This window comes from Neofelis nebulosa, chromosome 6 (assembly GCF_028018385.1).
Source record: "Neofelis nebulosa isolate mNeoNeb1 chromosome 6, mNeoNeb1.pri, whole genome shotgun sequence".
Taxonomy (NCBI): Eukaryota; Metazoa; Chordata; class Mammalia; order Carnivora; family Felidae; genus Neofelis; species Neofelis nebulosa.
In genome coordinates, this window is record NC_080787.1 from 153,522,798 (window position 1) to 153,544,366 (window position 21,569).

At 54.7% G+C, this 21,569-nt stretch overlaps 1 protein-coding gene across 6 annotated transcripts in view; it reads left to right on the forward strand.

The window, feature by feature from the left end:
- The window catches only part of CCR6 (C-C motif chemokine receptor 6), a 28,575-nt gene extending 9,162 nt beyond the window's left edge, over positions 1–19,413 (forward strand). Inside the window, exons 1-4 of one of the 6 annotated variants that reach the window (XM_058735894.1) lie at positions 1,926–2,130; positions 3,277–3,374; positions 16,513–16,618; positions 16,717–19,413. In XM_058735894.1, coding sequence (XP_058591877.1) covers positions 16,610–16,618; positions 16,717–17,841 — 1,134 coding nt within the window. In that variant the 5' untranslated portion in view covers positions 1,926–2,130; positions 3,277–3,374; positions 16,513–16,609 and the 3' untranslated portion in view covers positions 17,842–19,413. Of the gene's footprint in view, positions 1–1,923; positions 2,131–2,880; positions 3,375–16,512; positions 16,619–16,716 lie in introns of those variants that run through there. The other 5 variants (XM_058735893.1, XM_058735895.1, XM_058735896.1 and 2 more) reach the window with 5 other exon arrangements.
- Positions 19,414–21,569: the final 2,156 nt, after the last annotated feature.

Genomic DNA, 21,569 nt, shown 5'->3' on the forward strand with positions numbered 1-21,569 from the left:
GCCGCGGGGACTGCTCAGCAGGAGTTGAGTCAGCGAGGGCCATGGGCCTTCCCAGCGGTTGAAGGGGCATCGACTTTTCCGGCCACACGCCCACCAGCAGACGTCGGTCACCTGAGCGTCAAACACCTTCTGACACTAACCTCCAAGCTGAAAGCCCGTCAGACCCCCTGTCGTCCTCTAAGGAAACAGTACAAACTGTGAGGAAGGCGACTGGACTGAGAAACATTCTTTACACGACTGTGGCTTGAAATCGTTGACATTTTGACGATTCTATACGTTTTATGATTTAAGAAGCGGTTTCTTCATGATTATCGACATTTGCCGAGTCCCTGGCGTCCCTTTTAACTTCTTCTTCCTTAAGGGAGCCAGTGTGGGTTCTCGGCCCTGGCTGCCTGGCCGGGGCCTCACTTTGGTGCTGTAGTCGAGGGTCTGGAGAGGCCCTCCCAGGCCCCAGGGCTGCCGGCCGGCAGTTAGCGTGGAGTAAACAGCCTCACCTCGGAGTCTAAAGCGATTCCTACGGCCGCGATGTTCATTCACCAGACCACACCTGGAATTTGTCCCGAACGGACTTCTCACATTCACCGTCAAACTCCTCGGACTGGAGCGTCGTATATAGAAAACGCATCCCTGCATGCCGCATTTCTTGCTTTCACGGAGCTTGCCGTGTCCGTGCAGGTGAGCGGCCCAATTTAAATTTGGGGGAGATCCCGTAAGGCTGAGACCTCACAGGGTTTTCGACCCGGGCAGTCTCTGGAGAGATCAAGGCAGAGTGGGCCGAGCCTCCTAAGGATGACCTATGCTATGGATTTGCTTGAAACTACAGAAGGACTGTGGAGGCACAGGACACAGCGGGCACGTGCGGGCCAGTGGCCCCAGGGTAGTGGCCTCAGCCGTGGGGCCGTGGGATGGAAGGGCGCCAGGACTGCGGCTGACTCTGCCCATCCGTGTCTCCCTGGGGGCGGGAGAGGAGCGCGAGGGAGGGGGTCGAGCCTGGGGAGGCTTTGTGCCACCTCTGGTCCTCGCGTTCCACTTCTGAAGGGTGGCCCGCGAGTCGGCCACAGGTGTTCCTGCCCCCCCAGGTAGGGCGCTGTGACTGAGCCCCTGCTCTGTGGCTGCTTCCCTGTGTGACCGCACTGTTCAGCTTTTCTCCACTTGCTACTTTGCTGGACTTGGGGTCTTAGCACAATCAGATTTCCCTTTCTTTCTTTCTTTCTTTCTTTCTTTCTTTCTTTCTTTCTTTCTTTCTTTTTTTCTTTCTTTCATGTTTATTTTACTCATTTTGAGAGAGGAAGCACAAGCAGGGGAGGGGCAGAGAGAGAGGGAGATTCTTCCGATTCTGTGAAGCAGGCTCCAGGCTCCGAGCTGTCTGCACAGAGCCCGACTCAGGGCTCGAACTCACAGACTGTGATATCGTGACCTGAGCCGAAGTCAGACACTCAACCAACTGAGCCACCCAGGCACCCCTACATTTATTTATTTTTGAGAGACAGAGACAGCATGTGCAGGGGAGGGGCAGAGAGAGAGGAAGACACAGAATCCACAGCAGGCTCCAGGCTCCGAGCTGTCCGCACAGAGCCCCACGCGGGGCTCAAACCCACGAACCACGAGATGGTGACCTGACCTGAGATCAAGAGCCGGACGCCTTCCCGACTGAGCCCCCAACGCCCCTCCTTTTAGATGCAGACCAGCTCCAGGCTGTAATCGTGGTGGAAGGGCTGACCTTCCCATCTGCCTGTCACACACGGCCATTGCAGGGGAGGTTAGCAGAGACAGAGCACAGGACACACAGGGATCCGGTTCCCCAGGTGGCCTGGGGCCCCCAGCAGGCAGCCCTTCCAGCAGCTTCCACCTCCGGCAAGGGGCAGGAGCGCGAAGGGCGGAGGGATGAGGAGGCCACGGCAGGAGGAAGAGCGGGGAGGCGGTCCCTTTTCTCTCCACCCAGCCCCGGCCTGTCACAGGGACAGAGGGAAGTCACTTGGAGGCGGGCCTCTCGAACAGCAGGGGACAGGGCACCTGCCTCAGTGGGAATCTTAAGCTCTGCCACAGACACCACCTCGGGACTCAGGGAGGAGAGATCCTTATTCAAAAGGACTATTGTAAGGCAGGGCCAACGGGTCCCTGCGACATAAGGTCTGTGAGTGGCTCGGAATGAACCAGAAAACGTTCTTGTTCCGCAGGGTGAGGGAAAGGAGGAGAAGAAGCAGGCGGTTTGGCGGGGGGGGGGGAAGCTGGACACAGGGAAGGGCCGGTCCTGCCAGGACGAGCGACCGCCGTGGCCAGCCGGGTCCCGGGAGGAGCGCCGAGGGGACAGAGTGCAGGGGTGCACAGGAGGCCTGAAGCCTGACTGACGGGCGTGGACTCCGCGCAGGGTGAGCACCCAGCGGTCGGGGGCGCCCGGCGAGCTCAGCGAGGGGAGGACCGACAGCGCCGGCCGGTCTGGCCTCGGGTCGCGTTGGTCTCTGGGTCCCGTCGCTCTAAGACCTTTGGTACTTCCTGGGCCTCGACTTGCAGCAACACACCCTACGAAGATCTGGATTATGGTCCCAGAATTCTTTCTCTATTTCTTTTTCTTTTTGCTGTTTTTAAGCCGTTCACACCTAAACATGAATCCCCCGGGCGAGTCCTCGGTTACTACGTCGAACCGCAGGGCGCTCCCACCTGTCACCTGCCGTTTCACAAAGGGCCCAGGCCCAGGGCTTAAGGACTTGCGTGTTGGACCCAAACTCGCCGAGAGCCCCGTCTGTTTCGGCACTGTTCCAACTGCTCCACGGGGACGGCCGCCGATGCTTCTGGGGACACGCCGAGGCCGCTACCTGACTGGGGATGGGACCGGGGTGTGGAGAGGGCCAGTGGTCTACCTGTGGGGGCACAGGTTTGGGGGGAAGGTGGGCACAGGGGCTCCAGGGGCCGCCTCACAGAACACAGTCTCGGGCGCCCTTTCCCAAACATTTCTACGGCCCCCCGGGCAGTTTGCAAAGCGCCCTGGTTCACGGGAAGTAAACGGGCACAGGAGGGGGAAGGCGCGAGGGCAAACCACAAGCGGCCACACGTGGAAAAGCAGCTCAAAGGCACCCTGAGGAGCACCCAGCTCGGCTCCGTGGCCGGCGTGAGCCTGCTCCCGGGGTCATGTGATCGCTCGATCACCTACGGGACGTACACGGTTAACCTTCTGCATTTGGGCACATAGGCGTCACTCTTCAGTAGGAAGTGGTCGCAGTTCAGCAACTCGCTCTCGGCCACTTTTGGTCTCTCCCTGCTTTTTTTCTGCACGACCAGTAGAAACTGCATCGGGTCAACAGCATCCCGGTGCTGACGGGAAGCATCCCCGGGGGCCTCGGGCAGGACGATTCCCGTCGGATCCCAGCGCTTCTCAGGTGAGCACGGCCGAGCCCCTCCCTTCTTTGAAAAGCATCTTTACATCCTTGACGCCCCCTCCTGATGGGTGCCACACGTGGAGCGGTGGCCCTCCGGGGATTTCCAGAAGGCTGGCGTGGTGACTGCGCCACTGGATAAAGCTCAGTCTTGCCTTCGCCAAGACGCTGTCCTTCTGGGTTGAGGAACAGGGCCGGGCTGTCGGGGATCTTGCCTTTCCTCTCAGCGTGCGGGCGGTGATCTCATCTCCACCACCCGGACGACTCGGGCTTTGCTACTTTATGGGGTTAAACCCCCACGGGGCAGCAGTCTCGCGTGAAATGCAGCCGTTTATGTAGCTAAGCACACAAAGAGTTTGAAGAGCTAGCAACAGAGCTAAGAGACGTTTTGGCAGCAATGCAGAAAGCGATTTGTGCAAAGAAACACGGCGAGGGGGCGTCTTGCGCGGCTGGAGATTGAGGGGGAAGGAGCTTGTCAGGTGTTATTTAAGAGAAATCGATGGGGTGGAAACTTTTATGAGGGTCAGGGAAATACAGAAGAAGCTCTGATAAGGGCTGCAAATGCCCTCACGATTGTGAAGTCAGTGTCTCGTGACCACAGAAGAATACATAATGATCTTCAAGATCTCAAGCCTGTCCCTGGCTCCCTCCAAAGCCTGTGTAGCAGCAAAACTAGATACTGTGGAGATCGGCGCTGTGAGGACGTACACGCGAGGTCCCGATTAAAACTATTCTTGAAGGGATGAAAAGTTTAATTTCTGCAACCAAAAAAGAAAATGTAAAAGCGAGCTTCCAAAGAAGCAAAGGAAACCAAAAGAAAAAAAAAATCACCAACCTATATACAAATCATTGGAAAAAACCTTCTGGCTTCTCTCTTAACCACTTATTCGAAAGCAGAAGGAAGCTGGCCTAGAGTTTCAGCTCTGCTGCTCTTTATCTAAAAAAGGATAAAACACCGTGAGCCCGCGGTTCAAGTGATTGAGAAAACACACATTTATGAATACCGACAACTGCAGTGTGAGAGATTCTGGTATCAGTTAAGAGGCTGTACAATAAGTAGGTTATTTAAGATCTTCTGGGGATTTACGGGGCTTGAGGAAAACCCTCTGGAGACAGAGTGAACGGGACGGTAAGGGTGAACAGCCCTCCAGCCTTCCATCTGTAGAATGGGTATAGCGTCTGCCTTAAAGGGTTTCTGTGGAGTTAAATGAGATGATAGGGACCCCAGCGTCCAGTGTGCACTTATAACTTAACGTATAGTACACCCCACAGTGCTCTCACACACGTGCACACAGGCATGCACGCATATACGTACACACGCCCGCATGCACACAACATACACACGCAGGCACACACAACACGCATGCACACAAACACACGTGCACAAAAATACACACGCGCGCACACACGTGCCCACATAAGACACGCCTGTACAAACGCACGCACACGACATACATATGCAGGCACACGCGTAACACGTCCACACGTGCAAATATACGCACAGAGCCCACGTGTACTCATACACTTAGGCACACAGGTGCACACACACAGGCACACACCTATCCGCTCGTAGTTGGTTCTTGTTCTGTACCCTGCGGGCCATCGCTATTTACGAAAGCAAACACAGATTTAAAACCCTCTGCTTTAATTCAACTTATGACAGACCGTGAAAACGACTATAGAATTTGTTTTCATTCAGACGTGAAGCTTTCCTTGCTGACAATATTTTGATGAATCCTAGGAACGTTTTCCCCTTACTCAGTGTTCTTGGGCAGAGTCTGCCCTTGGCCAAATGGGCAGTGGAAGCCGGCCTGTCGGCCACCCCCTTCTGCTTTTTCAGCGCCTCCTCCCTTCTCTAGGGGATCCTACTTCCCTTTCGCTGCCCTGTGTCGGCCACCGCCCACTCCCGGCCCCAACGGGCGGCTGGCCGGCCTGAGGCTGTGTCAGTTAGCCGGTCCCAGCTAGGACACTCGCAGTGGTGGCCACCTGCCCCCGGTCAGGTGACCGAACACCCCCCGGAGCCCTCAGGGCTCCAGAGCAGAGGTGCGGCGGGAGGGGTCCGCCGAAGCCAGCAGGCTCCTGTTGGGGGCTGCCGGCCGGCCCGCCCCTGTGCTCTCCTAAACTGTAGCCAGTGGATGGGCCGCTTTCCTCGGCTTCCTGGGCGGGGTCTGACTTTTAGGGCACAGACCATCAGACGGTCTCCTCGTCTGTGAACGAGTCAACCAATTAGCGGTTACTTTCCGAGACTCTCTTGCCTGTGGTCTCCAACAAAAGCCACGCTAGTTTATTGCGATAAAACCCTAAGTCAGTATTTTAAACGCTATCTTTAAAAGCGTTACTCCACTTAGGTAACATCACATTTTTCTTCAAGTGACACTTTCTTTTCACGTGTGGTCACCAGACCTTTGACGTGTCGACACCCAAAAGCAGACACTGTGATCAGTTACCGCACGTCTACGTGTTGTCCTGGGAGTTTAGCACATTTGCTTTTCGCTTAGAAGGGCGATGTAGCTGTACGGTTTCAGAACGTGACTGCGCAAGTCGCGCGACATTTGACCTGTCGTCACGTGACTCTAAAACAGGAAGGGGAGGCCCGCACAGGCACGTCTTCCAACGAAAGCTAATTTCTGAGTCGGGGCCGCTGCGAGAAGAGTCAATCAGGCATCAGCGTGAGGCCCGCATCGTTTTTGTTTCGTGCGGTTTCTGAGTGAAGGGATACGCCCCAGGTTAGAGACTGAGGACGCCGCGCGGTGCCTGAAGCTGGGTGACCCTCCTGCCTCGCTGGCGTCCCTCGCACGCTCGCCATATCAGGCACCGTCAGCCCTGGCGGGACCGATCTATTGGCGAACGGCAGGTGTGCCCGGAGCTCAGCCCTCTCTTTGAATGAGCTGATGGATACCTCCTCTGGGTCAGCTGTTTCCCAAGTGTTTTCCAAAGAACACTGGCTCCAAAGGGTCTGTGGGTGAAGTAGGTTCGGGGGATTGTGATGGCTCAAGCAGGGCTGAGAGCCGTTGACAATGCACTGCCATGTAAGGATCCAAGAGGAGGGTGCGGTTAGCGGCATTTCCCAAACTTACTTAACCACAGAGCAGTCTCTTCCCTCTTCCCTTCCTTCCTTTTCTCTTTCTACCCAGAACCTTTCTGGGGACTCTCTTTTATTTTTTTATTTTTATTTTTATTATTATTATTATTATTATTATAATTTTTTAATGTTTATTTTTGAAGGAGAGAGAGACAGAGCGTGAGTGGGGGAGGGTCAGAGAGAGGGGAAGACACAGAATCGGAAGCAGGCTCCGGGTTCCGAGCTGTCAGGACAGAGCTTGATGCAGGGCTCGAACCCACGAACCGTGAGATCATGACCTGGGCCGAAGCCGGACGCTCAACCGACGGAGCCCCCCAGGCGCCTGGGGACTCACTTTTAAAGTCTGGTCTGTTCCAGTGACTGCGTCTCTTGGTGCCGGAATCCCCCTGGGAAGGAGCAGTTCCCGCACGGGAATAAGGGTGACGGTAACGTGCGGGGCGTGTGGACTCCAACCGCCGAGTGGTCAAAGCAGACATTCACGGGACCTACAGATCTCACCTGAATCAAGCTGTTCTAACAAATCAGAAGACCCAGGCGACCACCAGGCACAGAGAAACATCCCTCTCCTGGAGGAGCCCCAAACCACTAGACAAGCTCACTAAAAACAGGCTTTGGTGACAAATTAGCATAAGGTGTGGGTGGAGAGCGAGTGTGAAAACACTGTTCTCAGACACCCCCAGTTTATACCCACTCATCACACAGATGGAAGGTCCCAGGCGCCTAGTTCCCATCCTCCCGCGGACCATGCTCCCGGTCCCTAAACTCGGGTTTCTCTGCAGTCAGAAATGTAGGGGCACAGGGTCGGTCTGCTTAAAAGCACGTTTAGGTAAGGACCCCTGGGATTCTCTCCTGCGGCAAATGCCATTAACGTACTTCCAAGGACGGCTGGTCAAGGCTCCCGGACCCTGGCGCCCCGGCTGGAAGGGGCCACTTGCAGCCTCCTTTCCAGAGGCTTCTAGCGCGAGAAACGCTGACTCGGTAGGTCCCATCCTCCTCACGCCTCCTCATTTTCAGTACAGACTCACCCCCCCGTGCTTGACAGATAAGCATCTCCTGGGGGAGCCCGGGGCCGGTTTTGCAAACTCTTCCTGATGTTGGGGGTGGCGATGTGTTTGTGGAACGTCCGCTTGTTGCTGGGCGGCTGAGGCCGGACCCTCGTTCACAGGACAGCCTTGCGGGAGAGCTGGTGACTTCCTTCCCACCTGACCCCTGATCGTTTTTAGGCGAGGCGGCTTCCGTTCTGATACAGTCGTTCCTTGTTTTCATCGTGGCCGTTTGGCTCTAGCTGAGTCCCGCCGGCATTTTCCCCCAACTTACTCAAAATTGCTCTAAATCCGACGGAGCGGAGGCGGAGACCCATCACCCACCTCATTGCAGACCCTGCAGTTCTGCTCTGGCCTAAGAGGGTGAACACATTGAATTCGACAGGACGCACGCACCGAGCCCTGTTTTGGTTTTCTGTTGCTGTCCTCACGACGTCAGCGGCCTAACCCGCACACTCTTCGAACCTCCCAGTTCTGGAGGTCGGGGGTCTGATGCGCGTCGTGCAGGCTGAAACGGGCGTGTTGGCAGGGGCTGTGCTCCTTTTGGAGCCCCTAAGGGAGGATCAGCTCTTTGCAGGTGCAGGGCTGGGTGAGGTCCCCGTTGTCACGTTGGCTGTTGGTGGGGGCCGGGCCCGGCTCGTGGAGCCCACTCACCTGCTTGGCGTTCGAAGCGACGACGGACTGAGTCCCCCCCCATGCTTTGAATCTCTCTCTCCCGCTCCCATCTCAGCTGGGGAAGGTCCCCACTTTTACACCAGGCCTACCTGGGTAATCTGGGGTCTGCTCTCCATCTCAAGGCGCTAACGCTTGGTCCCATCCGCAAAGCCCCTTTTGCCGCAGGAGGGCACGCGTGCGCAGTTTCCGGGGATTCGGGCGCGGACGTGGGTCCTGCTGACCACCTTGTCTGTCAGTACAGTGTGTGTGTGTGTGTGGGTGTTAGTGTGCAAGCAATACGTGATCGAGGAAGGAGGATACGATGTGGGTGAAAGGAAGCTTATGTTAGGTGGCTGGCCAGCAGGCTGACTGGTGTTGTTCCCTCTGCATGGATTTAGTCGTCTCTCCATGAAATATCATATAAATCTCTTAAAATGTATCCTGCTGCCACACTTTCCGTGTGATTGCACCTGAGAGTTGCAGCCTTCGAACCCATGTTGTGACACCTCCTACTTTCGCCACGAAATTTCGCCATATTGGATTTGCCTCATTGTTTGATTCTGTCCAGAGTTTTTTCACACTGATTCACCCAACATAATGATTATATTTTCAGGCGTCCGGTCACCTCAGACGTGATGAGCCTGCCTCCTCTCTTTTTGTGCCTGACATTGATAAAAAAGACGGGCAGCACAGGGTTGAGGACAGGGCCCAACATGGGGCCAGTTGGGGTCTTTGCCCAGGCGGTCACCCTACTAGTGAGCCACCGAACTGTCCTCCACCTAGATCGTACTCCCACGTCTTTGTTACTTATCAATTTCAGATTCTTTACACGTTTATTTATTTTGAGAGAGAGAGAAAGAGGCAGAGAGAGAGGGAGGAACGGAACCCCAAGCAGGCTCCACGCCGTCAGCCCACAGCCCACAGTGGGGGCTCCCACAGTGGGGAGCTTGGACTCACGGCCAGTGACATCATGAAGATCGAGAATCGGACGCTTAACCTAAGGAGCCACCCGGGCGCCCCTGCAAATTTCAGATTTAATCGTAGATTTGCGACTTCTGCAACGCCTGATCTGCAGGTTCGTGGCCATGACAGCCAGGCATGGAGTGCCAGCCGGGCGTCTCCGACTGAGCGCCCCCCCCCCCCCCCCCCCCCCCGGCATCCTCGCTAACACGCTTCAGCGCCCTGCCGGGCATCCTCGCCAGACGTTTGACCCCACAGGAGGCGTTTGCCTTCTCTCCCCGCACACGAGTTTTGAGAGCTCCTACACGGTCTGTCCTCTGCTGGGACTCCACGGGCGTCGGTCAGCGGATGAGGACACCGTGCTTCTTGCGTCTCACTCGGTGTGATGCCACGGCGGGCCTGACGGGGTGCGAAGCCTCTGAGGGGCTGACACCCAGGCAGGTGGTGACAGTGAGTCACCTCGGAAGAAACGGTCAACGCTTCACTCGAGGTGGCTGCACACCAGGGGAAGGAGAGTCTTACCTGCAAAACCAGATTGAGTAGCATAATATTTCTAAGTGCGTCATCATGATTTCTGCCCGAGGCCTCAAAACTTCCTCCCAAGGGCAATTTAGAACCGTCTGTCCCACAGATTCTCTTAAAACCAACTGGTTTTGTAGGCATGTCTGTATTCCCGTCAGTCTGAGAGGCAGCGACTTAGGAAACACTTCCATTTCAAAGCTAAGCTGATTACATTTTGGGAATCAGTTGGGGCCGATGCACTTACATGTGATCTAGTGACTTCGAAATAAGGAAGGCCTGGCAGGAATGATGGCGACGGTGAGGACGTGAGAGAGAGAGAGAGAGAGAGAGAGAGAGAGGAGCTTCAAAAACAAGGTCGGGCGGGACTCCCGTGTCCTGAAGTCTCCCAACTGTGGGTTCGTCGGCTCGGCAAAGAATGATCAGATTTGGTGATAACAGCGGCCGCTCCTGTCAACCACTGGCGGCCAACACACAGTACCTGCCACCTCTGGTTCAGGGACACAGGTCTTCAAAAATGTCTCCGTGTCTCTACCACCCCGGTCTGTGCAACGACAACAACGAAATGCAGAACTTGTGTCTCCAAAGAGGCGATCTTGCTGCTCAAGATTGGAGGTGAGCGAGATACGTGAGCAAAACACCTTCTCTGCGTGATGTGGCGGCACAGACGCCAATCTGTCACCAACACGGTTTCCTGAAAGCAACTCACATGATTTCTGTGGTGAAAATGGTGGCCCGGCGCAGGCTGAATCATTTCCAGGCGTGGCAAGTGACTGGCATCCACGTGAACTTGATGACACTTTTTATCGAGAACACGGATTCCTGCTTAACCACAACCGCGTTACCTTCACCATCATCCAGATTTGTAGGCTGTGCCTTCCGAGCAGGCGCGAGCGCCACCCCCGCCCCGCCCCCCGGCTGCTGGGCTGACCTCACCACGGAGCGTCTCTGGCCCCAGCCTTCTCTTCGCCAAGAGCCAGTACCTGTTCTTCTGGACCTTCCAGGGTCTCACGCAGGTTCCCAATGGTCTGTTCACCCGACAGCTTCCTGGAGCTGGAGCTGGTGCGTGACTGGTCTCTGTACCTACAGTGTCGTCCTCAACAGATGGTTCCTGAACAGTTGTTGAGCTCAATTACATTTGAATTCGGGAAACATGCTATGTCACAGTGTGGGGGTCCGGCTGGGCGCTGAGCACATGGCAGGTGGGGACGTCCCTCCCGGCCTTTCCACGGCTCCCTTGTCAGCCTCCCAGCCTCCATGTGATCTGAATGTCACCGTGTCACCCCCTCCCACGTGACCCCATCTCCCTGGGCCCCTCGGATTGGCACGTGGTCCATCGTCTCCGTCACCATGCCGGCTCTGTTCCCTCTGAGCGTTTCCTGCCGTTCTCCGCAGTAGCCCTGTGGCCCCCGTGCTACGGCTCACATGCTGCCCTGTCCCTAGCCCCCTCCCGCTCACCTGTACCCCTTCTTTCCCAGGTCCTTCCTTGCGAACCTGCCACAACCCCCTGAGTCCTCTGTGAGGACCCTGACCTATGGCACCTGTTGTCTCAAGGTATTTTACTAGCCTCGTCAGGGCAGAGTTTACTTAGCATTGAGGTCACCGATTTGAACTATGTGATGCGATACGTTGTGACAAGGCACGCCGACGTCACCGTCCTGATGGGGAACGTTTGCATCACCAGGACAGGGTCCCTGTGCCCCCTCAGCCAACGCTGGCCCATGACAGTCGCCGACCTGATTCCCACTGCCGTCGTTTTTGCTTTTTCTAAAGCTTCACATAAATGGAATAATGTAGTAGCTGGTATTACACGTCTGGATTCTTCACCCAGGGGGAGGCTTTTGCGATTGGCCCGTGTTGGAGCCCGTATCTGTGGTCCGTTCCTTGTTGCTGCCGGGCGCTGCTTTATCACCCGGGGACAGCACGATGCGGTGTTCCGTTCAGCGGCAGATGGGAGCTCCGGTTCTTTCCACTTTCTAGCGATGAGTGTGAACGTGCCGTCGACTTTCAAGCGCTGGCCTTTCATTTTCTTGGGCGAAGCACGCGAGCGTCGGCTGCTGGTTCGTGCGGTAAGTGCGTGTTGCACTTCCTATGGAACCACGACCCTCTTTTCTCACCGTGGCCGTGGGGGTTTGCGTCCCGCCACCAGAGCGTGAGCGCTTGGACGGCACATCGTCACCCACATCTTCTGTCTTGTCTGCTCTTACTTTCAGCCACGCTTCCGGTGGGGAGCGGCGTCTCAGCGCAGTTTTAATTTGCGTTTCCCGGATGATCAATCGCCTCGAACATCTTTCCTTGTGCGTAATTGCCGTCCGTGTATGTCCTTTGGTGAACTGACTTCAGACTTTTTGCCTGTTTCTTGTTCAGTTGTGTTCTCCTGACACCGAATTTTAAGAGTTCTTTGTATCTTCTGGATACAATCCATGATCAGATTTAAGGTTACAAATTTTTTCTCCATTCTGTGGTCTGTGTTTAATTTTCTGAAGCATTTTTCAAAAAGCAGAAACTTTAAATTCTGATCAATTTATCAAAAGTTGTTTGTGTTTTTTTTGTTTGTTTGTTTTTTTTCTTACCGTTCATGCCTTTTGCAATTTAGATAAGAAATCTCTACCATTCCCCAGGGCACAAAGATTTTCTTTTCTGTTTTCCTCAGATGTCTCATGGTTTGGGCTCTCACATTAAATCTATAATTCATTCTGAGTTATCTTTTTGTTTGTAGCAGGAGGTCAAAGTAAGGATCAACTTCCTTTTTTTTTTTTTTTAATGTTTATTTACTTTTGAGAGAGACAGAGACAGAATGTGAGTGGGTTGGGGCAGAGAGAGAGAGAGGGAGGCACAGAATCAGAAGCAGGCTCCAGGCTCCGAGCTGTCAGCACAGAGCCTGACGCGGGGCTTGAACTCATGGACCTCGAGATTATGACCTGAGTCGAAGTCGGAAGCTCCACCGACTGAGCCACTCAGGTGCCCCAGGACACAGAGAATCTGAACCAGGCTCCAGGCTCCATGCTGTCAGCACAGAGCCCGACACGGGGCTCGAACTCACGAACCTGGAGATCATGACCTGAGCTGAAGTCGGACACTCAACTGACTGAGCCACCTAGGTGCCCCAGGATCAACTTCTTATGCATGAACATCCAGTGTTCCAATACCATCTATTGCCAAGATTGCATTTTCCCTATTGAATCAGTCGTTCGTTGACGTGCAGTCTATTTCTGGACTCCATTCTCTTCCATTGAGTAGTGTGTCTTCCCTGCTCCCAACAGGATGCTGTCACGACACCTGTAGCTTCGTAGGAAGTCTTGCAATCAGATAGTATGGATCCTACGATTCTGTCCTCTTTTTCAAAACTGCTTTGGCTCTTCTAAATCCCTTGGATTTCTATATAAATTTTGGAATCGGCTTGTCGGTTTCTTCAGGAGTCCTGCCACAATTTTGATTTGGATTGTGTTGTATCTGTAGATCAATTTGGAGAGAACTGACACCCTAATATCGAGCTGTCTAATCCTGAACCCGATACAACTCTCCTTTCGTTTAGATCTTACTTTCTGTCAGCAACGTCATATAGTTTTCAGTATGGAAATCTCGTGTCGATTTCGACGATGTAGTCGTAAGTATTTTATTTCATGTTTTTGATGTCACTGTGATTTTTTTTCCAGTTTCAATGGCCAAATGTTCCAAATATTGCTAGGGCAGAGAATTACAACTGATCTGTGTATGTTAATCCTCATTAGTGTTTTTTTGTTTTGTTTTGTTTTTTACATATTATATATTTCATCTACAGAACATTGATTTGGGTCTTTTTTGTATCTTTTGTCATTTTTCTCCACTGTATTTATGCTTTCCTCTACCTTCCTGAGCATTTGAAGTGTATTTGTACTAGCTACAGAGCAGTTTTTTCTATCATCTCTGTTATTTTTCTGTTTGTTCATATAGATTATGGGTCATATTTTCCTGTTTCCTCAAATGTCCGCATTATAGTCCGTTAGTGGCTGTGACAGGTTACCACAGGGTGGCTTGAACAGCATACATTTATTGCTACAGTCGGGGAGGCTGGGAAGTCCAAGATTCAGGTGCTAGCAGGCCCATGTCTAGGGAGGACCCCCTCCTGGTTCAGTCTTCTTGTCGCCTTCACGTGGGGGAGAGCAGACAGAGAGCAAGAAGGCTGTCATGTGTCTCTTCTTCTGAGAACACTAATCCCACACGAGGGGAGGCCCCACCTATAAATGCCACCACCTTGGGATTAGGCTTTAGCGTCTTTCAGGGAGACACAGACATTCAGCCTATGGTGGTCTAGAGATTTTTGTTTGGATGCCTGACATGAACTTCACATGGTCGAAGGCTGGATTTTATCGCAGGTTTTTGTTTTGGAATGTAGTTATATTACTGGAATCAGATGGATCACATCCGAGACTTTCTTTTGTTATGGCAGGATCAGAGCAGCGTTTAAGGTAGGTTTATTTGAGTGGCATTCCTCCTAACACGGTATTGTTCTGAGGATGCTGTCCCATGATCTGGGACTTAGAAGGTGCCGCTACTCTTCCTGCGGGAGAGAACCATTCCTAGCCCGCGAGGATTCCGAGGATTTCTCTGTGTCTCCTTTCTGGGATCAGTCTTGCCTTGCTTCCTCTCAAGGACACGTCTCTGCCGCTGTCCTTATTTTTCTGTGTGTGGCTCCCTCCTCCCCCATATTTTGTCTCGCAAAGCATAGCTGCCTTGGCCTCCCAGGACTCCGATCCCTGCGTCCTCGGCGGGGTGACCATTCCCGGGTCAGGTAACCCCCACGCCCTGCACTTGGAAACTGCTTCTGTGTAAGTTGGGGCTTCACAGAGCTCGGGGCCGTAGCACTCTCTGCCTGCTCTCTTCTCGTCAGGGACCATAACCCTGTGACACCAATGTCTGAAAACTGTTATTGGACATACTTTACAGGGTTTTCTGGTTGTTGAATGCCGTAGGGTGCATTCGGTTTCTGTTAATCCCTCCTGGCTGGAACCGTTAATTTTGTGGTCACGCTTGATTGATATGGTTCACCTGATGATCTGTTGCTATATCCACCCCCTCCTATTCTCTCACACACAAAGGCTTTACTTTGTGGTTCTCCATGCCCTAAAGCCCCGAGAATGTATGCTGGAGGTGACTGCAGATGTGCCCAGGTGACCCACGCCTCCCCCTAGTGGCACGTCCAGGGAAGCGGCTGGGAGGCGGCAAAGACTCCCCAAGTGACAGCTCCAGGCATCAGGGAAGGAACGGGCTGGGGGCCGCCCCATCCATGACTGTGTAAGCAGCACGATGAGAATCCGGCGATATGACAAGTAGGCTCAGAAAATCCTTCAGGGCGAGGGCGCGTTTTGTGTTATCCTGACTTCCTCCCAGAATGTCAGGTATGGGTACTGACTGTGTAGGTGATAGATTCCCTGCCGGTGCACCTGGGGCGGGGCAGGGGGGGTAGGGTGGAGGAGGAGGATGAAGACACATTTGACACGATTATCAGCATCCTGGGCCAGGGAACTTATTGGGGACGGGGAGGGACAGATGATATATCAGGACGGTCACACTCAATAACAGAGAATGGTTGGATGTGAGGGTCAGAGAATTCTCCGTCCTTTCCTGTTTGGGTTTGTTTCAAACGCCAGTGGTCAGAGCCCTTCCCTCTGAGATTCCAGCTCCACACTCACTCGTATCCCGGCGAATTTCTTGAGCCGGGCCCCGGGCACTGCCCCTCTTGGCTTTGACCTTCCTCCCCGAGGTCTGGTTTCTGACGATTAGGATGTCGCTGCCCCTGCAGGTTAGTGGTTGATGGCTGCAACAGCCGTGACTTTTAAGAAGCATATGTACGTCCCTCCTGCCTCTCGAGCCCGGGAATCTTAGTGTATCTTGAGGATGACTGTCACGTTTGGACTTTTAAAAAAAATTCTACGGGAGATTCTCACATCCCCAGCAAGATGAAAAACACCGAATGATTCTGTCAACTAGTTGCAGGCAAAGACTGTAAATTCTAAGTATTGTAGACGCACCTACACTTCTGTGGATGTTGTTCAGTGGAATCTTGTTGAACGTAATTAAATTGACTTTTGCACCAAGATTTCTGTGTAGGTCAGAATCTGTGGTTTTGCTGCTATCACCCTTCTTTACGCTATAGATCGGGGATTGACAAATGACGCCCCATGGACTCAAGCGCATTGGTTTGTGAAATTGTTTATGGTTGCTTTCACGCCACCGGGGCAGGTCTGAGTAGTTGGGGCAGAGACTATATGACCTGCAGAGGGAAAATATTTACCATCTGGTCCTTTACAGAAAGAAGTTGTGGACCCCTGTTCTAAATGAATATTTTGAAACAAATATTTTGGGGGGGGGCGCCTTGGTGGCTCGGCTGGTTGAGCATCCAACTTCAGCTCAAGTCGCGATCTCAGGGTTTGTGAGTTCAAGCCCCGCATCGGGATCCCTGCTGTCAGTGCAGAACCCACTTGGGATCCTCTGTCCCCGCCGCTCCCCCACCCCCTGCCTCTCTCTGCACCCACCCTGCTCACACTCTCTCTCTAGAATAAAACATTTTAAGTTGATGTATTTATTTTGGGAGAGAGAGAGCGGGGGAGGGGTAGAGAGAGAAGGAGACAGAGAATCCCAAGCGGGCTCTGTACTGTGAGCACGGAGCCGATACGGGGCTCGAACGCGCGGACCGTGAGATCATGACCTGAGCCGAAGCCCAGAGTCTGATGCTTCCCTGAGCCCCCCAGGCGCTCCCCCCCGAATGGATATTTTCACGTAAGCCAGCATGCCGCACACGCTCTGGGTCCTCCTGAGACGGAATGCTGGTAACGCGATTCTCCGGCTCCCTGGGAACATTTCTGTCTCAACTACAGTGTATCTTGCTTTCTTTCCTCCTTAGACTCACTCCTCTACTGTCTCCGCTGGTGAGCCGGAGGGGCTGGACGCCCACCCCCTTCCGTACCAGGCCCGTATTTTCCGCCGAAAACAAGAGCGTGATGAGCGGGGTGAGCGTCTGGTCTCCTTTGGCGGGGGTACCGTTTCGGTCAGCCGGGGCTCCTCGGAAATCACACTGCAGCTAACTCTACCTCTGTTCGCCTTCCAGGAACCGATGAACATCAGCGACGTCTTCGGTCTGAGTGAGGATTACTTTGGGTCGGGTAATAATAGCTCGGATTACTCAATCGATGACAGCACGTTACTGTGCTCCCTGCGGGAGGTCAGAACGTTCTCTGGGCTGTTTGTGCCGATCGCTTACTCCCTGATCTGCGTCTTTGGCCTCCTGGGCAATGTTTTGGTGGTGGTCACCTTTGCTTTCTACAAGAAGGCCAAGTCTATGACAGACGTGTACCTCCTGAACATGGCCATCGCCGACATACTCTTTGTCCTCACCCTCCCGTTCTGGGCCGTCAGCCACGCCACCGGCGAGTGGGTCTTCAGCAACGCCACGTGCAAGCTGATGAAGGGCATCTGTGCCATCAACTTCAACTGCGGGATGCTGCTCCTGACCTGCATCAGCGTGGACCGCTACGTTGCCATCGTCCAGGCCACCAAGTCCTTCGGGCTGCGGTCCAGGACGCTGGCGCACCGCAGGGCCATCTGCTTCGTGGTCTGGGTGGCTTCCGTCCTCACCTCCGGCTGGACGTTCACGTTCAACCAGAAGTACGACGTGCACGGCAGCTACGTGTGCGAGCCCCGGTACCAGGCGGTCTCAGACCCCGTCAAGTGGAAGCTGCTGATGTTGGGGCTCCAGCTCCTCTTCGGCTTCTTCATCCCGCTGGTGTTTATGATCTTTTGCTACATGTTCATCGTCAAGACCCTGGTGCAGGCTCAGAACTCCAAGCGGCACAAGGCCATCCGCGTGATCATCGCGGTGGTGCTGGTGTTCCTGGCTTGCCAGATCCCCCACAACATGGTGCTCCTGGTGACGGCCGCGCAGCTGGGCAGGACGAACCGCTCCTGCCAGGGCGCCAGGCTGCTGGGCTACAGCCAGAACGTCACCGAGGTCCTGGCCTTCCTGCACTGCTGTCTCAACCCCGTGCTCTACGCCTTCATCGGCCAGAAGTTTCGGAGCTACTTCCTGAAGATCGTGAAGGACCTGTGCTGTGTGCGGAGGAAGCAGCGGAAGGCGTCGGGCTTCTCCTGCTCCAGGCTGCACTCGGAGGCCTTCACCTCCAGGCAGAACAGCGAGACCGTGGACAACGACAACGCGTCGTCCTTCACCATGTGACCGGCCCGGGGCCACGGCCCCCCGCCCCCCCCCCCCCGGCGGCTCGGGGAACGTGCACTCGGACCGGGACCCCGTCCCCCCGTGGGACTGGCCGCGGGGGTCTCATCCTGACGGGGCGGCCGGGGCCCCCATGTGGCGTGTCCCCACTTTTCTTCCCCGCAGCCCTGAGCCCCCCGGGGCTCCCCACGGCTGGCGTTCCCCGGAGCAGAGAGGACTCTTGACGGACGTGGACGTTTTCGGAAGCAGGCGTGGAACCGCCCCTAGAGCACGGTGTCTCCTGGTCACAGCACACACGCGCGGGGTTCACGAGACGGAAGCAGAGAACGTCACACGAGAGCCTCACACAAGGCAGCACAGGCAGACGCTGAAACGCGTTCCCCGGGCTGCAGAAGCGGCCTGGCGGACGGGAGAGAGCGGGTCGCAACGCGCCGTCGGGAGAGCAGACGTTTGCTTTATTTCCCTGGGAAAACGGTCACTGCAGATACGACAATTCTCCTCCAAAAATCTGTTCGACAGAGTTCCACGAAGACGCATGCCATCGGCACACTTTCAGCACACAGAAGGGCTTAATAAATACTTGTTACACAAAGCGTAGTGAAATTGGGGGTTGGAGTACAGTCGGGAGTGTTAGGTGTTTAAATCTGAGTTTTAGAATGGAGCAAGGAAGCTTCCTGAGACAGTATACAGACAACTTTTGCTGCGCGTCCACAGCGGGTCAGAAGCGGCACACACACGGGGGGATGTGGGTAGGAAGCGCTTCACGCTGGTGGCGAACAGGGAGGGAGGGAGAGAGAGAGAGTGAGAGAGAGAGAATCTTAACCAGGCTCCACACTCAGTGCAGAGCCTGATGCGGGGCTCGATCCCGTGAACTATGAGATCATGACCTGAGCTGAAACCGAGTTGGACGCGTAACCGACTGAGCCGCCCAGGCGCCCCAGTCATGGAATCAGACTTTAACAGCTGTCCTCAACTTTGTAGACAAAGTTCCTAGACCGCAAGGTTTGAAAGTGCTTTGTAAATATATGAACGCGAGTGGAAGAAGGACGAATATTACAAAAATGCAGGCATTGTTACAAAGACGCTGACGTGTTTAATCCTGACTCACGTGTTATTTGAAACATTCTACTGTTCTTGCAAGCTTCAACCGCATCTTTCTATGAAATTCGAAGTGATAGCTTAGGATCCAGCGTCTGTATGTTTACAGATAGTTTTGGCTTTGCAAAAGAAAACTGTTTTGCACGGGAAGTAGGACTCGTCTTCCAGAATCGGTGTTCTGACTTGGGAGACTGTGGTGTTCAGAGGTCCCACCTCCTTGGAACCTGTCAGCGTTCGACTCCAGAAATCAAAGCACGGGGACATTACTCAGATGCCCCTCTCAGGACGGCCGATGCGCCGAGCGGGTCTCCGCAGCTCGGCGTGTGTCCCCCGGCTGGCACAGAAGCGCCGTGTCTGCCGGGCACAGCCGGAATAAGTTCTTGTGTATAATGTTTCAGATAAGTGAAGCTTACTTCTTTATGCCTTAGCCCGTTTAAAATTTCAGCCATAATGAATAAAAACGTTTCTAAAATATGACACATACTTTATTTCATTACATATCATTGTTTCTTGCTGCCTTGGGCACACCCATAAGTGTTCGGTGCCAAAATGCACTGCCGCCCTCCGGGGACCCAGAGCTACACGGATCCGCTCCCATATTAGGTGGCTCTGGTTTGTTCTTTAACGGTCCCGGTGTCTTCTTTTCATTGGTTTCCCCAAATCCGCTCCCATCGCAGGCTCTGGCTGGACCTTACGTGTGTCTGACATTAAGCCACCCTCCGCGCCTTGGCGAACGCGACTCTACGACGGCTGGGGAATCACCTATCTGTTCTTGCAAGAACTGTCTTCCCAGGGGCAACGACTTAGGATTTGCCCGTGTGTTGTTCATAAGTTAGTCGTATACATGTGCTTATGTTGATTACGTACGCACGCGTGCGGATTTATATACAAGCACAACTCCTTGTACGGCCAGAAGACAAGTTCTCTTGGTTCCTGTTCCAGAGTAGTTGAGGCGATCCTGAGCACTTATTTCCGGACAAGTGAGATTTCGCTACCCATAAATCTCGACAAAGGGGACACCGTGGGCAGGGAAGCATCACCTTGCAGACAGCGTCGTTATTTGCTTCCGGACAGATAGGCCAGTTTTAAAAGGAGGCCGGAAAAGTAGAGTATTTTCAAATTCTTTGAAGATTTCTGATAACGTGTGCCAATTCCAGGCACTGCGGAGGTGTAGGAACAGAGAACCTGGTCTAAGGAATACAGCGTGCGTGCGAATCGCGCGTTAGTTTCGGAAGGTGCTGGAATAAAACGGCACCGACCCCGCCGCCGCCGTGGCGGACCTCTACTGCCTCACGGTCCCGGAGGCTGGATGTCTGAGATCCAGGCGTGGGCACGGTCGGTTTCTCCGGCGGCCTTTCTCCTGGCCGTGTAGACAGCCGCCTGCTCCCTGTGTGTGACCCGGTCACGTTGGGTCAGGGCCCACCCACAGGCCCTCACCTTGCCTTACCTCTGTAAGGCCCCGTCTCCAAATTCGGTCACATCCGAGGAACCGAAGGTGAGGACTCCACCAGGTGAATTTGGGGCCACAAGTCAGCTCCTAACAACCCGTTTTCTGAAGGCAGAGCAACTTTTCACACTCTGGTTAACGTCACACACTCGAGAATTCTTTCCCGGGGAGTCTCCTCCTTCCTGACAAGCTGTGTTGCAAATACCCGCTCCTATTTCAGGTTTTCAGACGCACATCCCCACGGAACGAAGGTGGGAAGGGGCGGCTGCCTGGGGTCAGGCCACGCCCGCCGCCTAACCAGTGCGGTAACTGAGCGCCCGCACCCACCCGCCCGCAACACTCCGCGCGGAGAGCCTCAGCCCCAGGGTTCCAGAGGCCGGTGGGTCCCAGCCTCCCCAGGCCGCCCTCCAGCTCCTCTGTACTGGGGGTGGACAGCGCCCTCTTGGGGGGGCGGGGGACGCAGCGTGGCCGCGGAAGGGGGTGCCCGGGGGGCCCGGTTGTGCCCGCCCCGGTGCACACGCAGGGCGCTCCCGCGGCCGAGCTCGGGTGGCCTCTGCTGTCGTGGCCCCGTTCCGGGAGCCGTCACCTCCTCCCTCGCAACGCTGGGAAGAGCCACGATGTCCCACGATGTCCCACGTCTACTGTTAACTCTGTGGACTGTCATACCCCACCGAGTCCAGCGCCTGTGATGGAGCCCGACACTCCGCGCCTTGCCCTACAGGGAACCTGGCACGTGCGGTGTTTGTGCTCAGAGATTTTCCACCAGCGGGGGGCGGCAGCGTGCGCAGCTCGGAACCACCCGCCGCGACTTGTTTTCGCATTTCTCGGCTCGGTGCGCGCACCTGCAACACCGCAGCCCAGCCGACTGCCAGCGCGCAGTCTCACGCTCCTCCCCGGCTTGCATCGGCTGATATAATAATTTGTCTCGTAGTGTCATTTCGGTAAATCCATAAGGTTGCTAGAGGCAAGCTGACCCCTAGGCTGACTTCTCTGTTGTTTTTGAGTCCACGGAGCCGATCCACGATGACCAGTAGGGCGCCGCCGCCGCCCTCAAGTCCAGGCGGTCCTCTTGGTGCAGGGGAGCCGCCCCAGCTCCCTCCGTCACGTCTCCATCCCGGCCACCGGAAAGGGGAAAAGGGGAAAGCAGGCGGCCTTTTCTTTAACGGGATGCCCTTCAAGTGGTGGG